Here is an 18434-nt window from a genome sequence, read left to right on the forward strand (position 1 = left end):
CTATTGTAACAATTCTTTTGCCACAGCTACGTATATAATACCCCCTCGACCTACATATAACATAACATACAATCGCCATCATGGTCGCCAAGCGCAATGAACCATGCTACGTCCTCGGCGTGGGCATGACCAAATTCATCAAGCCCCGAGGAAAGGTCGACTACACGGAGCTTGGCTTTGAAGCGGGCGTCAAGGCAATGTTGGATGCACAAATCAACTATGACGATGTCGACCAAGGCGTGGCCTGTTACTGCTACGGCGACAGCACTTCTGGCCAACGAGTTTTCTACCAATTCGGCATGACCCAGATCCCCATCTACAATGTGAACAACAACTGCTCGACCGGCAGCACGGGGCTTTATATGGCGCGGACCATGATTAGCCATGGTGCAGCGGATTGTATTCTCGTGGTTGGGTTCGAGAAGATGAATCCCGGCAGTCTGCAGAGCTTTTGGAACGACAGGGCGAATCCGATAGGCACGAGTACAGAAATGATGATCCAGACAAGGGGCATCACGACCGCGCCTAATGCAGCTCAATTATTTGGGAATGCTGGACGGGAGTATATGGAGAAGTGCGTGGTGCTATTAGCCTTGCCACCCTGATTGTATTGCTGCCAGCGTGAACCAAGATGCTGACCCTCCTCCCATAGGTACGGCGCAACCGCCGAAGACTTCGCTGAAATAGCCCGCATCAACCACGAACACTCCCAGAGAAACCCCTACTCTCAGTTCAAGGACGTCTATACCCTTGACCAAATTCTGAAATCGCCTATGATCCACGCGCCTCTCACCAAGTTGCAATGCTGCCCGACTTCCGATGGCGCAGCCGCAGCCGTGCTAGTTTCCCAAGCCTTCTTAGACGCCCGCCCACACCTGAAGGAACAGGCAATCTTGATAGCCGGACAATGCCTGGCGACCGACTCCCCGAGCCTATTTTCTAAATCTTCCATTGAACTCGTGGGTGCCGAGATGACGAGATACGCCGCGGCGACCGCCATGAAGGAAGCGGGCGTCACCCCTGCCGACGTCAAGGTATGTGAGCTACACGATTGCTTCTCAGCCAACGAGATGGTCTGTATCGACGCCCTTGGTCTCAGCAAGACCGGTGAGGCACACAAGATGGTCCGCAACGGCGACATCACCTACGGCGGCAAGATGGTTATCAACCCCTCGGGCGGTCTGATCTCTAAGGGACACCCCCTCGGCGCGAGCGGCATCGCTCAGTGCGCCGAGCTCTGCTGGCATCTTCGTGGCTGGGCCAACAACCGCCTGGTGAAAGATACGCGGGTGGCGCTGCAGCATAACCTAGGATTGGGAGGCGCCGTCGTCATCACCGTATACAAGCGCGCGGACGGGAAGTCGAATTCGCCCGTGGACGACGCGACCGTCGGGAGGATTACAGGGCTTGGCTATAACCCGGCGGTGCAGGCGAAGGGTTTCACGGAGAAGCAGGCTGCGAGCGTGAAGAGTAGGACGAAGACATCTGCGTGGGCCCTCGGGGACACGGAGAAGAAGGTCGAGGCTAGATTTTGAGCCAACCACCTCTTCTTCTCCTTGGTTGGAAAAGTTCAAGCTGTTTTGTTGCATCTTCTTTCTTCCAGGGTAGCTATTTATCAGTACACTACTAGTTTTGATCATCTGTATCAATGCCCGGCCTTCCGTTCCCATCCCTTCCAAACATCCATACGCCCTCGCTATCTCCAAAAGACTCCAGCTGTATTAACTGTCAATAGATCTATGCCTGTTCATTGTCTGGGATTTCTTTCTCCCTCTCGCTCCCATCTCATTCATCCCCTTCCGGAAGTCCCTTAGTGCTGGGCGCCAATACCGAATTCGGTATTATCCATTCATCCTCTCAAGCCCCTGGGCCCTCTTTCGTAGGAATACCCAACTATTGAGTTGCCTACGAGTCAAGAGAAAGACCCTATCACATTCCAGCATAGGACCAGCCTAGATTCCTCGGCAGACATCTCCGGCGCAACTCAGCATCGCACGTCCATCTTGCAGCTTTCTTCGAGGTCCTCGAAGGCTGATCATATTGGACATCAAACAGGCTAGGAACTGGTCTCAGGCTTGTCTCCGCATCTTTTGCCGCCAATGATTTTTTTTTTTCGGATATGCTCAATAGCTGGCTGGGTATATGTTAAAGGCAGCTAAGATGTAATCGGGTACAGTGCAAAGGAACCACGTATTTCTCAAACTCCCATGTCTGGCGAGACCTTCCTGCTATTCCATGTCCACAACGCCAATTGCGACCAGTATCCCGAATACCAGGCCTGGAAATACCAACGCCGAAAATCAACCAAGTTTAGATCACTTGCTACTCCCGTCTACCAGGTGGTACAGGACTCGGCCTTCCATTCCCCTGTTCATCGGCCTTTCGCTTCGTGCCACCATTCATGGCCCCGGGATTGTTGGCCAACCTCTTTCTCTCCATCTCCTTCTTATCTCTCGCTTGCTCCTCGGCGGCTCTCCTCTTCCACTCATCACGGATTCCCTTCGCTGCGGCGATGAGGTCTTTCTCTGTAACTCGATCCGTGATACTCTCGATGACGCTCTCCACTGTACTTGTATGATTCGCAGTGGTCTTATCGTCTCGGAACCGCATATATCGCCACCGTTTCCGTGAATCCATATAACACTCCACTATCCTGTCATCAAGCGGCTGCTGCAACGATTTTAGGCTCTCCCATTCCTCAGGCTCTAGATACATGGTACCGTACCAGGGATCTTCTCGACCGTCCCCGGCATATACCAGCAAGTTGCAAATAGGCATAGCATCATAGTCGAGGTAAGGCTCCGTGATGCCCTCAGCGATGTCAATTTCGTCTGGTTGGACGAGAGGAAATTGGAGGGAGAGGCGGAAATCGATGCTATTTTCTGTTTCTGGCTTCCACTTCAAGATGTGTTGGTCGGTGCCGTGCTTATATTCTGTGCTTCGGCATGTGAAAATCAGACCATCATTTCCGTGGGGTAGTGAAGGCAGGATTTGCCGGAACATCATCTCAACGGCGTAGCTGAATTGCATTTGTTTGAGCTCAACTATGAAGTGCATGAATGGTATTTCTTCAGGATAGTCCTGTAGGAGCTGCTTGTATGGGTCAAAGATCCGTTCTTTAAAGTAGGCAATCCGCTTGTCGAGGGAGCGGTTCATCAGGCTGTTGCCGTCTAGCACCATGCAGTCGAAAACCAGGTATTTGGGTTGCATTTGTCCATTCGGAAGTTTGTCCATCACGAGCTCGCCATCGATAAGAGTGTTGACATGAAAGCCCTCCACGTTTCGTGGTACAGGGAAATGTAATCCGCCCTTGGGAATGAACCAGTAGTCATTTTTGCGGTCGATGAGGTATTGTATTTCTTCGTCATGGTCGTCCTTGGTGAGATAGAGGAGGTATCGCATGCCATCAGACTTTTCGCAGACATAGTAACTGGGAAGGTCAGTACTGCTGGAAAGCCAATTACTATGTGACTTACTCTTGCTTTGTCAACTCTTCTAGATGTCTCCTGGCGAAACTAACGGGTTGCGCGCCTGGAAAGCTCAAATTCTTTCTGTCAAGGAGATACGCAACCTCCTGTCGCATTGTGTATAACAGATCTCCTTCTGCCTTTATCCCAGGCGCCTCGATAGACTCTAGTGGGCCACTCATGTTGGCGGAAGGCGCTGCGAAATATACTGTCGCAGGCGGAGGCGCAAGGCTGAAAAAAAAGTTGTTCGACAGAGGCTGCTAGAGGTCGGAAACCCACCGCGCAAATTCGGAGGGATATGGCGAGTACAATAGCAGTGGATCATGCAGGTAGATATCAACTCGAGGTCTGGTTATCTCGTTCGTGAACAAAGAATGAATGGTCTTTGGACTGCGTTTGTTGAGGATCAGTCCTAGGAATTGGGATTGATGTGGATGATGAGTTTGGATGAGATAGATACGCGGGCAGCGATGTAGTTAACCTACAGGATAGATACTGCAGTCGGCGTGGCGCATTATCCCGTCGAGGTGAACGTCCAGTCCAACATCAAAGAGAATGGTTGTAAGGCGTGAGTCGTGAATTGTAAATCGTGACGTCCTTACTCGCGACGGGTCACGTGCCATACAGCCTGGCGATTACTGTACAAAAGATACAGTACCTTAGATACTGGTAGGAGTACCATAGTGATGTCGTTACAGGTTACAACACCGTATAGTCCATGTTGTTCTTGGCTGGACTGCTTCAAATTGTCTATTCTAGAGTCTAGAGTTGTACATAGCTCGTCTATATAAATATGCACATATATCTATCTACCTCGAACCCTGAGTTCTCTCCTTACTCCCGAGTTGGCCCCCTGGCTAGAAAGAACATTCTATGTATGCAAACGCTTCTCATATGCACCAGATATTCTCGCATGACGCTACACTCATAGCTTCGCCTTGACTTTGGCGTCCTTCACATCCTCTGCCAAAATATTCTTCAACTTCCTCCGTAAGATCTTCCCACTGGCAGTCTTTGGAATCTCATTGATCCATCTGATACCACCTCTCAACCTCTTGTGCCTCGCCACCCTTTCTTCCAACCACTTCACGATGGCTTGTGCATTCTCCTCGTTCTTCTCCATACCCTCCTTCAACACCACAAAAGCCAACGGGACCTCGCTCGCGATGCTCTCATCATAGCTGCCTATCACGGCCACATCATGCACTGAATCGTGGCCCATCAACAAGCCCTCCAATTCTGCGGGGGCAACCTGAAAGCCTTTGAATTTGATGAGTTCTTTGACGCGGTCCGTGATATACATGTTGCCGTGCTCGTCCTCGTACCCAAGATCGCCGGTTTTGAAGAAGCCATCGGGAGTCTTGCTGGCAAGCGTCGCGGCAATATTGTTATGATACCCCTTGAAAACGTTGGGGCCTGCTATCCAAACTTCACCTTCTTGGCCCGTCGGCACTTCATTGCCATCGGGATCCACAAACTTAACGATTTGGTTGGGTAGAGGGGGGCCGTTGGAACCCATGCCTACGTCCCATTTTCTCTGTATTGTATTAGTGGCCAGACTACTACAAAAAAGGGAAGAAGTGACGCACTTGGACATGAGTTACAGGACTCGTCTCACTAAGCCCATAAGCTTGCTTGACTTCGATTCCAAGTCGATCCTTAACCGCGTAGATGAGGTCTTTTGTAAGAGGGGCTGCACCAGAAGTTATCATCCTCAGAGACGACAGGTCGTAGTTGGATACGATGGGATTTTTGGCGAGGTGAACGAGAATCGGCGGTGCAACGTATGTATAAGTTATCTTGTAGTTCTGGATGATGGAGCAGAAGTTTTGGAGGTTGAATGAGGACATAACAACTGTTGTCAATCCGCTATATGCAGGAAAATGCACAAGACATTGGAGTCCTATGAAATGAAGATTAGTCCGTGCTTTGTAGATTTACTCATGGCAATATTAGGTAGGGGTTGGGTAGAAGAAGTCTCTTACCATAAATATGATAGTATGGTAATACGGACAGAATCTTGTCCCGGTTCCACTTGAGAAGTTCTCCTTCTGCGCTGTTCACCATAAACATATCAGACACAACATTAAGATGCGTCAGCATGACCCCCTTCGGCAAGCCAGTGGTTCCAGATGAGTATACTAGGAAACTCAGATCTTCATCTGGGACCAACTTTGCCCTCGTTCCCCGTGGAATCTCGTCTAGTAACTGCGTGAAGTGTTTGAACCCAGGATCTCTCTCCTCTCCAATCAAAACAATCCGATCCCTGCTAATACCCGACTCAGCTGCAGCCTTGAGCGCAACGGGAAGCAAGCTTCTCTGCGTAAACAGCGCCTTTGAACCGCTATCTTTCAGATGATGCACCAGCTCCCTCACTGTATATGCTGGATTCGCCGGACTCACAATCCCACCCGCCCAATGACAACCCCACGTCACGGCCGGGGTATCGATGCAATTCTGGGAGAAGAGCGCCAGGACATCGCCCTTTTGCCAGGAAAAGTGACGACGCAGGCCGGAGCCGAGCTGTTCGGTGGTCCTCCTGAGCGAGGCATAGGTGTAATTGCGGCCGGTGACGGGACATTGATAGAGGACTGGGATGAAATGTCAGTTAGCTTTAACATAGAGAGATATTCAAGATTGGGTTTGAGGGCTTGCCTTGAGAATCTGGGAATGGTTTATCCTTCCTCTCGAACAGTGCGGTCCAGAGGTCGGTATGGGGGATGTCGATGCGGGGAATTGGGCGCGGCATGTTTGCCGGCGTAAACAAGAGTTCGAAAGTTTTAGGTTTTTGTCGTTGTTATTGGGCTTCGTAAGAGTAAAACATCACAGTCGAATATTATGAAGATCTAAGGAAGGGATTAGAGCAACAATGATGATAAGAAGGGGGAGCGCGAGGTAGCCGGAAACCAAATCCCCCTCCCCATATTTCCGGAACTCGGGAATACGGAGTAGTATGGGGGGTTGGCGGGCCGCGGGGTAAGCCGAAAGCCTACTACGGCAGCCGTTGTCGGACATAAGAACTGTGAAATGTTGGATTCTTACCTACGAGCTCAATCTTGAAGCGTCTCAATTTATTCCTCCTGCGCAATCGCATCCTATAGCTACCGTATCGAAGAGAACTGGCTCACAATGAGGACTTATAGCTCTAACCCGCACCTATAGGCAATGAAAAAACAAGTCAATTCTCAGAGACGCCCGCCACCAGAATGCTAGCAAAATCTTACGTAGGAGACTCCATGTATGCCTATGCAAATCAACCAAGGGGCTTTGGCTTCTTCTTTTTCTTCTTCTCGGCGCCCTTTTGGAACTCCCTCCAGCTGCCAATCCTCTGCTCCCTCGTATTTTCCCAGTCCTGCTCATGCTCCCGCTTCCTCTTCCTCGCCTCTAACTCTTCCTCTGCCTTCTTCTGCTCCCGGCCCTCCTCCTGCATCTGCGCCTTTAGCTGTCGTCGTCTCCTATGCTCATTGTCAATCAGCACCATCTTGGTCTTTTCTCGCCAATCCCGCGCGAATTTCTCCGTCTTCAGCTCCGGGCTATCAACCGTCCACTTGTTCTCGCGAATCAGCAGCATACGCGCATCTGCGATCGCCTCGTCGAGGCGCTCGCGATGTTTCTCGTCCATGAGCTCCGTTTGCGCCTTTTTGAGCCGGTCGAAGGCTTCTGGTGCCCGTTCATTTCTCGTTTTATCCGGATGGATTAACAGCGACTTTACGCGGTAGCATTTCTTGATGTCGGATTCGGGCACACCGGGCTGGAGGTCGAGTACCGCATAGCTGTAACGGAAAAGTAGTCGTCAGTGCTATGGCGAGCGCTCAACTTTGGGGAGCATACTTACGCATCTAGACGGAAAGCTTTCAAGATGCGATCGATTTCTGCATCCTGCAAGGGTGGCAATATGTCAGTAACATGACTTGCAGGAGAAGTGTAGTGTGCCAAGTACCTTAACGAACTCTTTCTCCTCGGATTCCAGAGCTTCAAATGCATCGATCTCATCATCAGCTTTCTCGACTTTGGTAGTCATGGCTCACCGTATGATGCTACCAGAAGTGTCGAGCTTCCGATCAGTTGGGTGGTTGAAAGTTGGGAGTTGAAGGCTCGCAGATTGAACAGAGCTTGAATTGTCGCGACTGCTTTGATGTAATAACTGTGACGGCCTTGTTGCCTTAGGCATCACATCGCCAGCGCTCAATCAAATATCGAGCTAAAGGAGACAACCCCCTTACAGAGTACCTATATAGGTATGTACATCTTGATGTATTCAAATTTCTTTTTATTTCCCTACATTTATTTATACATCACGCCGATTTACTAATCTCACCCTTGACCCATTTCTCCAATCCACCTCTGGCAATAATTTCTTGAACATTAGGCGGCAGTTCGCCAACCTTCTGACTCCACGTCTTTCCTCCTTCTCCTTCGGTGACGATGACCTTGCTCCGCTTCACATCCCAAACGAGCTTCCATCCAGTTCTTCTGGTAAGCACCTTCTCCTCGGCAGGGCTCGCCTGCTTTGATGGAGGTGGCGAGTCAAGACTATCCTTGTTTTCGTTCGGTTCGTTCACATGGCTATTGGATTCTACCTTCTTCGCTGAGAATGTCTCACGGAGTCTCTCGATGAGACGCGGGACTTCCACCCCCATGAGGGCGTTGTTTATCGAATTCCGCGAGAAGATGTTGCCAAAAGACCCGGCGACGACAAGAGGGATTTTCTTGGCCAAGATTGCTGTGGCGGCTTGTTCTCTGGAGCTCCCACAACCAAAGTTGAATCCAGAGACTAGGATATCGCCTTCGCGAGCAAGAGAACCGAAAGCAGGATCGTAGTTCTCCATACACACCTTGGCCATGACCTCCGGTGTGATGTCATCTTGATAAGTGTATTTCCCGGGGTAGATACCGTCGGTGTTGATGTTGTCTGCATCGCAGAAGATGATTTCGCCTTCTATCTTCTCAGGGAAGCCGGGGAGGATGGCAGTCAGTGATTCTTCATCCTCTGCCGCTTCTGTTGCCTCTTGCGATCCACCCAGGATGGATTTCTCGGCCCCTTCAATGATAGAGTCGGCTTGGGAAATGATCTTATCCAACGCCTCCTCGATACTGATAGCGCGATCCTCTTCCGGAATACCATTCCCCTCACCAAGGACCACCTTCTCCACCCCGATTGGCTTCTCATACCAACCCGGCCCGGCAATTGTTCCCTTCAGGGCGGATGCTGCTACCACTTCCGGAGATGCAAGGTAGGCCTTCGCATCTGGGCTTCCCATTCTGCCCTTGAAATTTCTATTGCTTGCACTTATTCCCACTTCACCGGGCTCTAACAGCCCAGTCCCAAGGCCGATACATGGCCCACAGCCTGCCGGCAACGGCTGTGCTCCGGCATCCAACAAAGCTTGCCAGTCACCCGCTTCTTCCGCGGCTTGCTGTTCTGGGAGAGATGCGGCAGCAATGTAGAATTTCACGCCAGGGGCAATCTTGGCGGGGGTTCCAGAGGCGGAGGCGTCCTTGAAGACCTTCGCAGCTGCAGCAAGATCAGAGGCCCGGGAGTTGGTACATGAGACAAGGTAGGCTTTGTCCAGTTTTATATTTTGCGCTTCCAGAGTGTTGAGGGGAGTAGCGACCTTTACGGAGTTTGGACCCGAGACGTATGGCGATAGAGTAGACAGGTTGAGGTAAAGAGATTTCGCATACTTGGCTCCTTTGTCTGCCACCATCGCATTTTGCAACAGCTCGTCAATTCGTGCATGTGTGAATCTTGTGTCCTTGCCTTGGTCAAACAGCGCAGCTGTCGTAGCCTTGGCTCTTAACCATGCCTTCAACATATCATCAATAGGGAACAGTCCTGTCAAGGCGCCCCATTCTGTAGTCATGTTCGCAATCGCCAATCGATCATCCACTGGTATGGACCGCATCGTTTGCTCACTCCCCGTGAACTCAATGGCATGGTTCAGCACCTCGTCGTTGTTAAACAGCCCACACAGCGCCACAATAACATCTTTTCCCGTAACTCCCTTCGGCAACACACCAGTAAATGTAACTTTCGCAATAGGGGGAATCTGCCACCATGTCTTTCCGGTCGCCCAAATGGAAGCTGCGTCCGTCCGAACCATCGCCGTTCCCAAACAGCCGATCCCTCCATACATGTTGGTATGCGAGTCGCTCGCAACGGTCATCGTCCCAGGCCAGGCGTATCCCTCTTCTACCATAATCTGATGTCCAATGCCCCTTCCCGCGGGGTAGAAATCCACTCCTTGCTTCTTGGCGAACTCCTCAATCTGGCGATACTTCTTCAGGTTCGACTCGGACTTATTTTGTACATCGTGGTCCAGGGTCATTACGATCTGTTTCGGGTCATGGATTTTGGTGGCTCCAATCGACATAAACTTGAGCGCCACAGGCCAGGAGTTGTCGTGGGTCATGCAATGGTGCGGGGAAAGGGTGACATAGTCTCCAGATTGGACTTTCTTTGAGGGTGGAAGGCCAATGGAGTATTTTTGGACGATTTTTTCAGTGAGAGTTTGCGGTATTCCGCTTGTAGATCCCTTAAGTGCAGATAAAGTAGAAGAGGGGTTTTGGGATTCGAGTTGAGAGTGGAAGACATCTTGCATTCGTTGCGCCGTGGAGGTAAAGGCTCGGAGAGGAGAACGGAAAGCTCTGAGGGGGAGAAGGTTCGTAGATGGTTTGGCCCGGAGGCCATAACCAATGCGTTGCTGTTAGGCTAATAAGTAGGGGCATTCACACAGAGGAGGTATAATCCTTACAGTTATCATTTTGGTAGCATTGATGCAATTGCGATGATGATTCATATGAAGTTCTGCATACTTTGTACCCCAGGAATTTTGTTTTCTTATATCAGCTGCGATTGGCTCTCCTCATCCAATCAGGCTTCGCGCATTTTTCATAGGCCGATGCCGCACGTTTGGGGTATCTATATAAATTATGTGGGTCTATGTATCACGACATATGAACAATTACTTGATTAGTTCGTCAATCGCTCAACGAGTATGGGTACTTTCTGGGCACATTATACAGTCCATTACTGTATTACCATATATATACAACTGCCTATGTCATGCCATTCTTCAAGATGCCGAACCCGCCTTGCCACTAACAGCCTTAATTGCCGCCCCTAAAATCTGGAAGCCCTCCTCAATCTCCTCTTCTGTAACTGTCAAACTAGGCACAAAACGCAGCGTATTTGTACCCGCAGTAATAACCAAGAGCCCCCTTTCTCTCGCAGCATTCACAATCGGTCCCGGATCTTGGCTTAACTGCAAGCCCAGAATCAACCCTTTGCCTCTAATCTCCTTGATTAAGTCCGGATACTGGGACTGTAACTCCTTAAAATGCTTCATGAAGATCTCTGATTTAGCAATGACGGAGGATTGGAGTGCTGGATCTGAGAGTCGCGAGACAATATAATGTGCCAGTCTGCTTCCTAATGGGTTCCCGCCAAAGGTAGTCCCATGATCACCAACGGCTATCTTCTCGGACACAGAATCAGAGACGATAGTAGCGCCTATTGGGAAGCCGTTTCCTAGTGCTTTAGCCGTGGTTATGATATCTGGGTGAGCGGATTTTGGGAGCGAGGAATGGGCCCAGAAGGTCCCGGTGCGAGAAAGCCCGCATTGGATTTCGTCGTAGATAAGAACGGCGCCAACTTCTCTGCATCGTGCTGCGAGGGCGACGAGGAATTCTTCTGTGGCAACGATGATGCCGCCTTCACCTTGAATTGGTTCTATGATGACTCCGCACGTCTTCTCCGTCACCAAGTCGTTGATCCCAGCCACATCGTTGTATGTCCCATACTTGAACCCGGGAAGCATAGGCGCAAAAGGCTTTTGATACTTCGGGTTGGGCGTCGCGGATAAGCTTCCCATTGTTCTGCCATGGAAACTATTGTTGAAAGACACCACCTCATATTTCTCGCCGGAAGGGTCCAGGACCTTCCCCGACTTCCGAGCGAATTTTATAGCAGCTTCGTTGGCTTCGGAGCCGGAATTGCAGACGAAGACTGCGGACGCATTGTGCATACCCCCCGCTTCAACAGTCTTCTTCACGAGTAGTTCGGAAAGGGCGCCGGTCCAAGGATTATAGTATAGGTTCGAAGCATGCATTAATGTCTTCGCCTACTTCCACGTGTATATTAGAAATTGCTGTCACTCCGTTGAAAATAAATTCGGCGTACTTGCTGGGAAATCAGCTTGCTGACTTCTGGATCACAGTGTCCAAGGGAATTGACCGCAATCCCCGCGGTGAAATCAAGATATCTTCGGTTCTCGATGTCCCAGAGATAGGAGCCCTCACCCTTGACGAACATCGGGGGAGGGCGGGCGTAGGTCTTCACCATGTACGGTGCATGTTCGTTCACGAGGGAGGAGGTCGCAGAGTCTGAGGCTGGATCTGGGTTTGGTAATCGAGCATCCCTCTGTACAGTCCGGCTTGGTCAATTGCGTCCAAAACTTAGCTGAGGAAGGGAGAAATAGAGACGTACATAGATCTCGCTTTTGATTTCCTCAGGAAGATTCGTCGTCGTCGAGGAAGAGGCATTTCTCCTGAGTATAGAACTCGACACAGAGATATTGCCGGACTGTAAAGCAGCCACTCCGCGCTTTGCTGATATTCGAAGAGCCATTTTTGAGAACACAATGGATGTGAAGGGCGACGGCGAAAATGCCAATTGTGACTCAAGCACGCAGGGTCAATCTTAGCGTTAATCGATAAATAGTTCTTTTTATCGGCCGACATATCGGACAAAGTTCGACTGAATCGACTGATTTTCCCCGCCAAAACATTCCCCAATCCCCTTTTAACCCTCCTCTGCCTGGTCCTCCAAATAGATCAACACTTACGACGGGACGCTCATTCTTGTAACTTGTTCAACCATGACTGTATGTGGTCGCAGTTTATAGAGTCTTTTTTTCTTTCGTTTTCACTCCCCTCAGTGCTCAATTCCTGACTCATCGCGCAGGCCTATTTCCACATCGAGAATAAGAACGTTGGCAACAAGGAGGAGAGCGAGGACTGGAGAAGTGAGCTATCCATATCTCTAATTGACTACAGGACTATATAACTAACCGCTCTATTCTACAGTTCGAGGCTATAACCCTCTGACCCCTCCGGATCTTCTGCAGCACGAAATTCCCCAGACCGCAAAATCCAAAGCGACTGTTCTCCAAGGGCGCGATGAAGCCGTCGCAATCGTCACAGGCACAGATGAAAACAGACGCCTCCTCGTCGTCATCGGCCCCTGCTCGATCCACGACCCCGCCGCCGCTCTTGAGTATTGCAACAAGCTCCTTACGCTCAAGCACAAGTACAAGGACGACCTCTTGATTGTTATGCGCTCCTACCTCGAGAAGCCCCGCACAACGGTTGGCTGGAAAGGACTGATCAATGATCCTGATATCGACAACAGCTTCAAGATCAACAAGGGACTACGGACCAGCAGACAGCTGTTCGCGGATCTGACGGAGAGGGGAATGCCACTTGCTAGCGAGATGCTGGACACGATTTCGCCACAGTTCTTGGCTGATTTACTGAGTGTGGGCGCAGTTGGTGCCCGTACTACAGAGTCACAATTGCATCGAGAGTTGGCCAGTGGCTTAAGTTTCCCCGTGGGATTCAAGAATGGCACGGATGGATCGCTGAGCGTCGCCATTGATGCCATTGGAGCGGTGAGACATCCCCACCACTTCTTATCGGTCACGAAACCAGGGGTGGTAGCCATTGTGGGCACGGTGGGCAATGAGGACTGCTTCGTTATCCTGAGAGGTGGTACCAAGGGAACAAACTACGATGCCGAGAGTATCAAGGAGGCAAAGGCTGCGTTGCAAAAGAGTGGTGTCCGCGAGCGCCTGATGGTGGATTGCAGTCACGGGAACTCCCAGAAGAACCACAAGAACCAACCGAAGGTTGCAGCAGTCCTGGCCGAGCAAATCGCCAACGGAGAGGATGCGATCATGGGGGTCATGATTGAGAGCAATATCAACGAGGGTGAGCGCATCTACGTGCACCACGCTTTCACACTGCTAACTATTCACAGGAAACCAAAAGGTACCAAAGGAGGGCAAGGCCGGTCTCAAGTACGGCGTCAGTATCACAGATGCCTGTATCGGCTGGGAGGACACCGAAGCCGTCCTGGAGACACTGGCCAAGGCCGTTGCCCAGCGCCGCGAGCTACTAGGCAAGAAAAGCAGCAACAGCGCCTAAAAAAGTCTATTATTCCGCGCAGGGAGTTTGGGTGGGGGGGAGAAGTTTTCTTGGATACACACACGAATCTGGCACTTTGGGGGGGCATGAAGAAAAGTTCTTTTCGATTTTTCTATAAAAACCATATACAGGTCTAATAATAACAATTAGTCTGCAAGGGGACGGACGACATGGTTCTCTGAATCTACCTACCTAGTCGTCAATAATTTCCCCCCTCCCCCTTACTTCCTGTGCTACTGTTCTGGACCCTGAATGCCTCAGGCATGATATCGCGGGGTAACATATCTCTACCGAATCGGTCTTCGAGATCGCGGGGCGCTGAACCGACTTCTATTTCCACCACTATTCCTTACCTTTTTTGTATTTGATGAGGAATAGCCCGGGCAGCATTTCATATCTGATGCTTTACTTGTAGTATTAAGCAAGTTATGCTCATCGATCTCTCCCGAACTGCGCAATATCGAAGATAGAGTATGACATATACAGTACGGAGGGGTAAAGTTTCTGACGTGTTAGCCTTACCTGCTTACCGCCTTTCACCGTCGTTCCTACGTAGGTAAGTAGGTTAGGACAGGAATTTGATCACAGTTCACGGTCCCGTAAGGGATATCTTATCATGCTGTTCAGGAGTAAGACGGAATCACGAGGAGACCGAATTACAGAGTTGAATATATGTCGTTCTATTCTTCGATTGTTTGGTCATGTTCACATACGTAAATGGCGAAGGTAGGCCGGATCCTGCGCTCTATATGCATGAGCATGCCATGCCATGCCGTGCACTTGCCCATATCCCAAATATCGCGGTTTCCCCCACCCTACGTGTGCCCCTGCCGCCCAGCTGGCCAGCCGGCCACGAGCACAACTGAAGATCGAAAACATAAAAACAAGCGCGAACTGAATCAAGCGCAAAATGATATACCAATCAACCACCCATGCATAGCTAAAAGCAAAAAAACACTACCCCGCCCTTAATCCATGACTGCTCCTGCCTCAGACCTTGGTTGTAGCAGCATCTTTTCTCTCCTCCTTCGCTCGGTCGGCCTTCTCACCCTCCGAGTACTTCTTCCACAGACTCGCAATGTCTTCGCCCTCGCCCTGCTTTCTCTCGCCCCTCTCCGTAATTAGGTTCTTCAGCCACTTGTTCTCCGTCTCCAACTGATTAATCCTCCCCTCCAACGCCTGTACCTTGTCGCTCATTTCCTTAGCGGATCTCTCGAGGGCTTGCTCGCGCTGCTTCTTCTTGATACGGAAGCGAGCGGAAGCAGCGGTATTGCGGCGGCGCTTGTCCTCCTCGGCCGCGAGGCGGGAGGCCTCTTCATAGTTATCTTGCGCCGAGGACGAGGCCTTGCGTTTGAGGGTTGGCTCCGTGGGAGTCGGGTTGGGGGTGGAGGGAGAAGCCACCGAGGGTGGTGCAGGATAGAGATTGGTCTGGATCAGACCTGGCAGATGGTCGGCGGCATAAGGTTGGTGAGGTTGGGGCTGGAAGTTGAAGTCGGGAAAGGCGAAATCTTCTGTGGGGGCCATGGCATGTCAGCATTGTCTGTCACCGGGGCTCTGCCTTTCTGTTTTCTCTCTCTTCTCCCACGTCTCCGGGGGAGTTCTCATGCACTCGACGAGAAGAGCCAAGGGAACTCTCGGGATGCGCGACTCTCGTGGGGGTGGGTGGTTGATGGCCGGTGAGTGCTGGCGGGAGGGGCACGTGACATGTCGCCATCCGGGCGTGGGAGGCAAGCGAGGATGCGCTGCAAAGGGGGAAAGCGCAGGGCACGTGCAGCAGCGCTGAACCACTTGGAGAGCGTCTTCTCGAGGCGAAAGCCGTGCGCTCTGCGCTGCGTCTGCACGTCGCCAAACTTTGCAGCGGGGTTGGCCATGTCGAGATCTCCTGCGCGGGATGATTGACATTTGCCATAGCCAGACCACCACCACGCCCCAAGCACAGCGACAACGACAACGGCCATGACAATGACGACAATAGAGAAGGATGGGGGGTCATGGATAACAACGGGACCGTAGCTCTAAACAATGCCCACACGCACCTTGTGAAAAGTCCAACGGCTTGATATCCAGATTGTCCTGCACTGGGTTCCTCCCCTGTCCATCGACTCCAAAACCGCCCAGTTGTAGATCTGTATCTTGTCCAGCGTCGAAATCGAAGAATTGCGTGTTGGTGAACATGGCCAACTCATCGTCGAGGTTGAAGTTGTCGGCGTTGGAGCTCTGCAGCTCCTGTGGCGTCGGGATCGCGTTCAGGTTCGCGACATACTCGGACACATTTGGTCCGCGGCGTTCGTTGTAGGCCATCCTTCCGGTCGAGCGACTATGGGGGCCGGTCGTGGCACTGAGGTTCGTTCGATGAGGTCGGTTCGTGGCTCTGTCGATGGGGGGTTGGTGGGGAGTGGTTCGAGTCCCCTAGGGCGGGAGAGCAGTCTTTGTGTATGACCGGTCGAGGGTTTGCCTCCAAGGACGGACGAGTGACGAGAAGGAGAGTCACTCCGCAGCAAGAGAAGACACTGCCGTCAAATCAATCATCAATTCCTCAGAAGACCGAGCTGTCGTTAGGCGTTGAGGAGGGAAGAGAGAGGGAGAAGAGACGAAGGCGAAGGGAAGAGTGGGTTGTGTCAGCGAATTCTTCCCACTCGCCCCACCTCGGAGCGCTGACTAACACGCCAGGCGATCCGCGGAGGTCAAGGGTGAATATAACCGTCAGGCGTAGGTAATTGATAGAATAATATGATAATATCAATGATAAATGATATGTATATATTAATACCGTAACGATGTAATCCAGCGAAGACGAGTTCAATTCAATCAATTCCAGGGTTTGGGCTTTCCTACAGGTAAATCCATCTCCCTCTCCCTCTCTCTCCCCCTCTGTGCGCGCGCTCTTGTCCGTCCCGCGCTGAGCCCTCCCTGCCCCGTTCCAGATCGGATCAATCGCCCGTCTAACAGCCGAGAACCGCCATGGCCCCGGTGCTGCCTCAGGACCTCAGGACCCTTCTTCCCCTCACCGGCGAGGAGATCTGGAGGAGCAAAGGCCGCTTCAATCGACAAGGACAAGAGGGAGACCTGAGAGGTTCTGCATCGCGATGCTCGGGAATCCTCCCTGTTCCCTCACAGGTCCCGAGAGAGAGATATATCCATCTATGCAGGTACCGGTAATACATACAACAAAGCAGGGGATCAATCAATCAATCATGGCTTCTCGTTCTCGTCGGGCAGGCAGTCAACGACGTTGTCCTTCACATCAACCCTTTCACACCAATGTATAGTCGTACGCCTCTCTCCCTCCAGTCTTGCTCTTTTCTCTCCTATTGTATCTATACCTGTATCTATATATATATTGATGTATATAATGATTTCCCCATCTTCTTCGATGCCCGCTTCGTCCAAGACGGGGCAGCAAAGAGAACATTTCCCGGATCGACCCAAGATCGCTCGGCAACAACCGAGCGACTCAGCCCTGTTCAACACTGCCAGGATAGCAACTCCAACAGTTCTCCAAGGACAGCACGTCTCAATAATACCATTCCCAATGTCAATCTTTTAACAACCCACGACTGTCTCAGCATATCGTTCGTTAATTTGCATCTGCCAGGACTACCAAGACTACCGCCCTCGCGAGATTGAACATTCCAACCCCTATTTCAGGGCCCTCCTAATTCCCCCTGCCTCGACTGCTGATTTCGTCCCTGCTTACAATCCACAATGACACTCACTACTACCACCGTCTCCTCCACCAAAGGTCTCTTTGGGTCTGATCTCATCTCACCGCAAGTTGCTGCCTCCCTCCCAGAAGGCTACACCATCCGTGCCCTTGAAAAAGGCGACTACGGAAGGGGCTTCCTTGACTGTTTGCGTGTCCTTACAACCGTCGGCGATATCACAGAAGAGCAATGGAGCGACCGGTATGATTGGATGAATACACAAGGCAAAGGGGGTTATTTCCTCTTGGTGATTACCAATGAGGTTGGGAGGGTCGTCGGGACCGGGGCGTTGATCGTGGAGCGGAAGTTGTGCGTTCTTTCGTTTCAAAAGTCGATAATACCAGAGCTGACCATTGGAACAGTATTCACAACCTTGGCTCGGTAGGACACATCGAAGACATAGCTGTAGCGAAGGATCAGCAAGGGAAGAAGTTGGGACTCAAAATCATCCAAGCGCTGGATTTCATCGCGGAGAAAACTGGCTGCTACAAAAGTATCTTGGACTGCTCGGAGGCGAACGAGGGCTTTTACGTGAAATGCGGCTTCAAAAGGGCCGGCTTAGAGATGGCACATTATTACGAGGCCCAGAAGTGATTGGGCCCAGTTGGAACCAAGACAGTATATATTTCAGGGGAAGGCACAGCCTCGCAGCCTCAGCCTGCCCAGTGTCGGAGATGGATATAGACTTTTCAACTAGACGGACAACCGGTTTGGGAACGAACAAATGAACAGTGGCTCCTTCATGACGGGAATTTGGGCAAGGGTCGCTCTGGAGAGATGGCGCGGAGTAATGGAACAGACATCCATGGAATTTATATAGATTTGAATCCTTAAGCACACACAAATTCTATTGAGAGAAGAAGGGGCTAGTAAACAACAGTAATTCAGGGGCCTTTGAGCGACAGTTGCCGGAACGCTGGACTAACAAAACTCTCGAGACAAGATACCTTACCTACCTTAATCTCAGTAGCCTCGTCGTTATTATGTAGTCCGGATTTTAAGACAAGAACACTCAAATAAGGAGGTAAAGTACCCGACGTACCCGACGTACCTGCCA

At 51.1% G+C, this 18434-nt stretch overlaps 10 protein-coding genes across 10 annotated transcripts; 3 read left to right on the forward strand and 7 right to left on the reverse strand.

Annotated features, from left to right (window-relative positions):
* The first annotated feature begins 10 nt into the window (after positions 1 to 10).
* Positions 11 to 1984, forward strand: M430DRAFT_122994 (hypothetical protein). The gene is made up of 2 exons (XM_024861864.1): positions 11 to 574; positions 653 to 1984. Exons 1-2 carry the CDS (start codon positions 81 to 83, stop codon positions 1533 to 1535), a joined length of 1377 nt encoding a protein of 458 aa, XP_024720541.1. The 5' UTR covers positions 11 to 80; the 3' UTR covers positions 1536 to 1984.
* Positions 1985 to 2079: 95 nt separating this feature from the next.
* M430DRAFT_122998 (hypothetical protein) lies at positions 2080 to 4024 on the reverse strand. The gene is made up of 2 exons (XM_024861865.1): positions 3477 to 4024; positions 2080 to 3430 (listed from the first exon to the last, which is right to left on the reverse strand). Exons 1-2 carry the CDS (start codon positions 3647 to 3649, stop codon positions 2323 to 2325), a joined length of 1281 nt encoding a protein of 426 aa, XP_024720542.1. The 5' UTR covers positions 3650 to 4024; the 3' UTR covers positions 2080 to 2322.
* Positions 4025 to 4392: 368 nt separating this feature from the next.
* Positions 4393 to 6216, reverse strand: M430DRAFT_51359 (hypothetical protein; the record flags this gene model as incomplete). The annotated part of the gene is made up of 4 exons (XM_024868210.1): positions 4393 to 5004; positions 5057 to 5370; positions 5453 to 6058; positions 6123 to 6216. 4 exons carry the CDS (start codon positions 6214 to 6216, stop codon positions 4393 to 4395), a joined length of 1626 nt encoding a protein of 541 aa, XP_024720543.1.
* Positions 6217 to 6720: 504 nt separating this feature from the next.
* Positions 6721 to 7488, reverse strand: M430DRAFT_103202 (hypothetical protein; the record flags this gene model as incomplete). Its single annotated transcript, XM_024860848.1, has 3 exons — positions 6721 to 7240; positions 7303 to 7346; positions 7408 to 7488. 3 exons carry the CDS (start codon positions 7486 to 7488, stop codon positions 6721 to 6723), a joined length of 645 nt encoding a protein of 214 aa, XP_024720544.1.
* Positions 7489 to 7704: 216 nt separating this feature from the next.
* M430DRAFT_123004 (hypothetical protein) lies at positions 7705 to 10265 on the reverse strand. The gene is made up of 2 exons (XM_024861866.1): positions 10223 to 10265; positions 7705 to 10171 (listed from the first exon to the last, which is right to left on the reverse strand). Exons 1-2 carry the CDS (start codon positions 10229 to 10231, stop codon positions 7763 to 7765), a joined length of 2418 nt encoding a protein of 805 aa, XP_024720545.1. The 5' UTR covers positions 10232 to 10265; the 3' UTR covers positions 7705 to 7762.
* A 278-nt stretch (positions 10266 to 10543) lies between these two features.
* On the reverse strand, positions 10544 to 12096 carry M430DRAFT_51362 (hypothetical protein; the record flags this gene model as incomplete). Its single annotated transcript, XM_024868211.1, has 3 exons — positions 10544 to 11590; positions 11650 to 11889; positions 11956 to 12096. 3 exons carry the CDS (start codon positions 12094 to 12096, stop codon positions 10544 to 10546), a joined length of 1428 nt encoding a protein of 475 aa, XP_024720546.1.
* A 250-nt stretch (positions 12097 to 12346) lies between these two features.
* M430DRAFT_43001 (hypothetical protein) lies at positions 12347 to 13673 on the forward strand (the record flags this gene model as incomplete). The annotated part of the gene is made up of 4 exons (XM_024867595.1): positions 12347 to 12352; positions 12433 to 12493; positions 12555 to 13457; positions 13507 to 13673. The coding sequence occupies 4 exons, from the start codon at positions 12347 to 12349 to the stop codon at positions 13671 to 13673; spliced, it is 1137 nt and encodes a 378-aa protein (XP_024720547.1).
* Positions 13674 to 14792: 1119 nt separating this feature from the next.
* On the reverse strand, positions 14793 to 14969 carry M430DRAFT_82791 (hypothetical protein; the record flags this gene model as incomplete). The annotated part of the gene is made up of 1 exon (XM_024869609.1): positions 14793 to 14969. A coding segment is annotated over one exon (177 nt), but the record flags the coding sequence as incomplete, so codon positions are not given.
* Positions 14970 to 15388: 419 nt separating this feature from the next.
* On the reverse strand, positions 15389 to 16053 carry M430DRAFT_141734 (hypothetical protein). Its single transcript, XM_024862727.1, has one exon. The coding sequence runs from the start codon at positions 15972 to 15974 to the stop codon at positions 15663 to 15665; it is 312 nt and encodes a 103-aa protein (XP_024720549.1). The 5' UTR covers positions 15975 to 16053; the 3' UTR covers positions 15389 to 15662.
* Positions 16054 to 17378: 1325 nt separating this feature from the next.
* Positions 17379 to 17971, forward strand: M430DRAFT_51364 (hypothetical protein; the record flags this gene model as incomplete). The annotated part of the gene is made up of 2 exons (XM_024868212.1): positions 17379 to 17686; positions 17740 to 17971. The coding sequence occupies 2 exons, from the start codon at positions 17379 to 17381 to the stop codon at positions 17969 to 17971; spliced, it is 540 nt and encodes a 179-aa protein (XP_024720550.1).
* Between the last annotated feature and the right edge of the window lie 463 nt (positions 17972 to 18434).

This window comes from Amorphotheca resinae (genome assembly GCF_003019875.1).
Source record: "Amorphotheca resinae ATCC 22711 unplaced genomic scaffold M430scaffold_7, whole genome shotgun sequence".
Lineage (NCBI taxonomy): Eukaryota > Fungi > Ascomycota > Leotiomycetes > Helotiales > Amorphothecaceae > Amorphotheca > Amorphotheca resinae.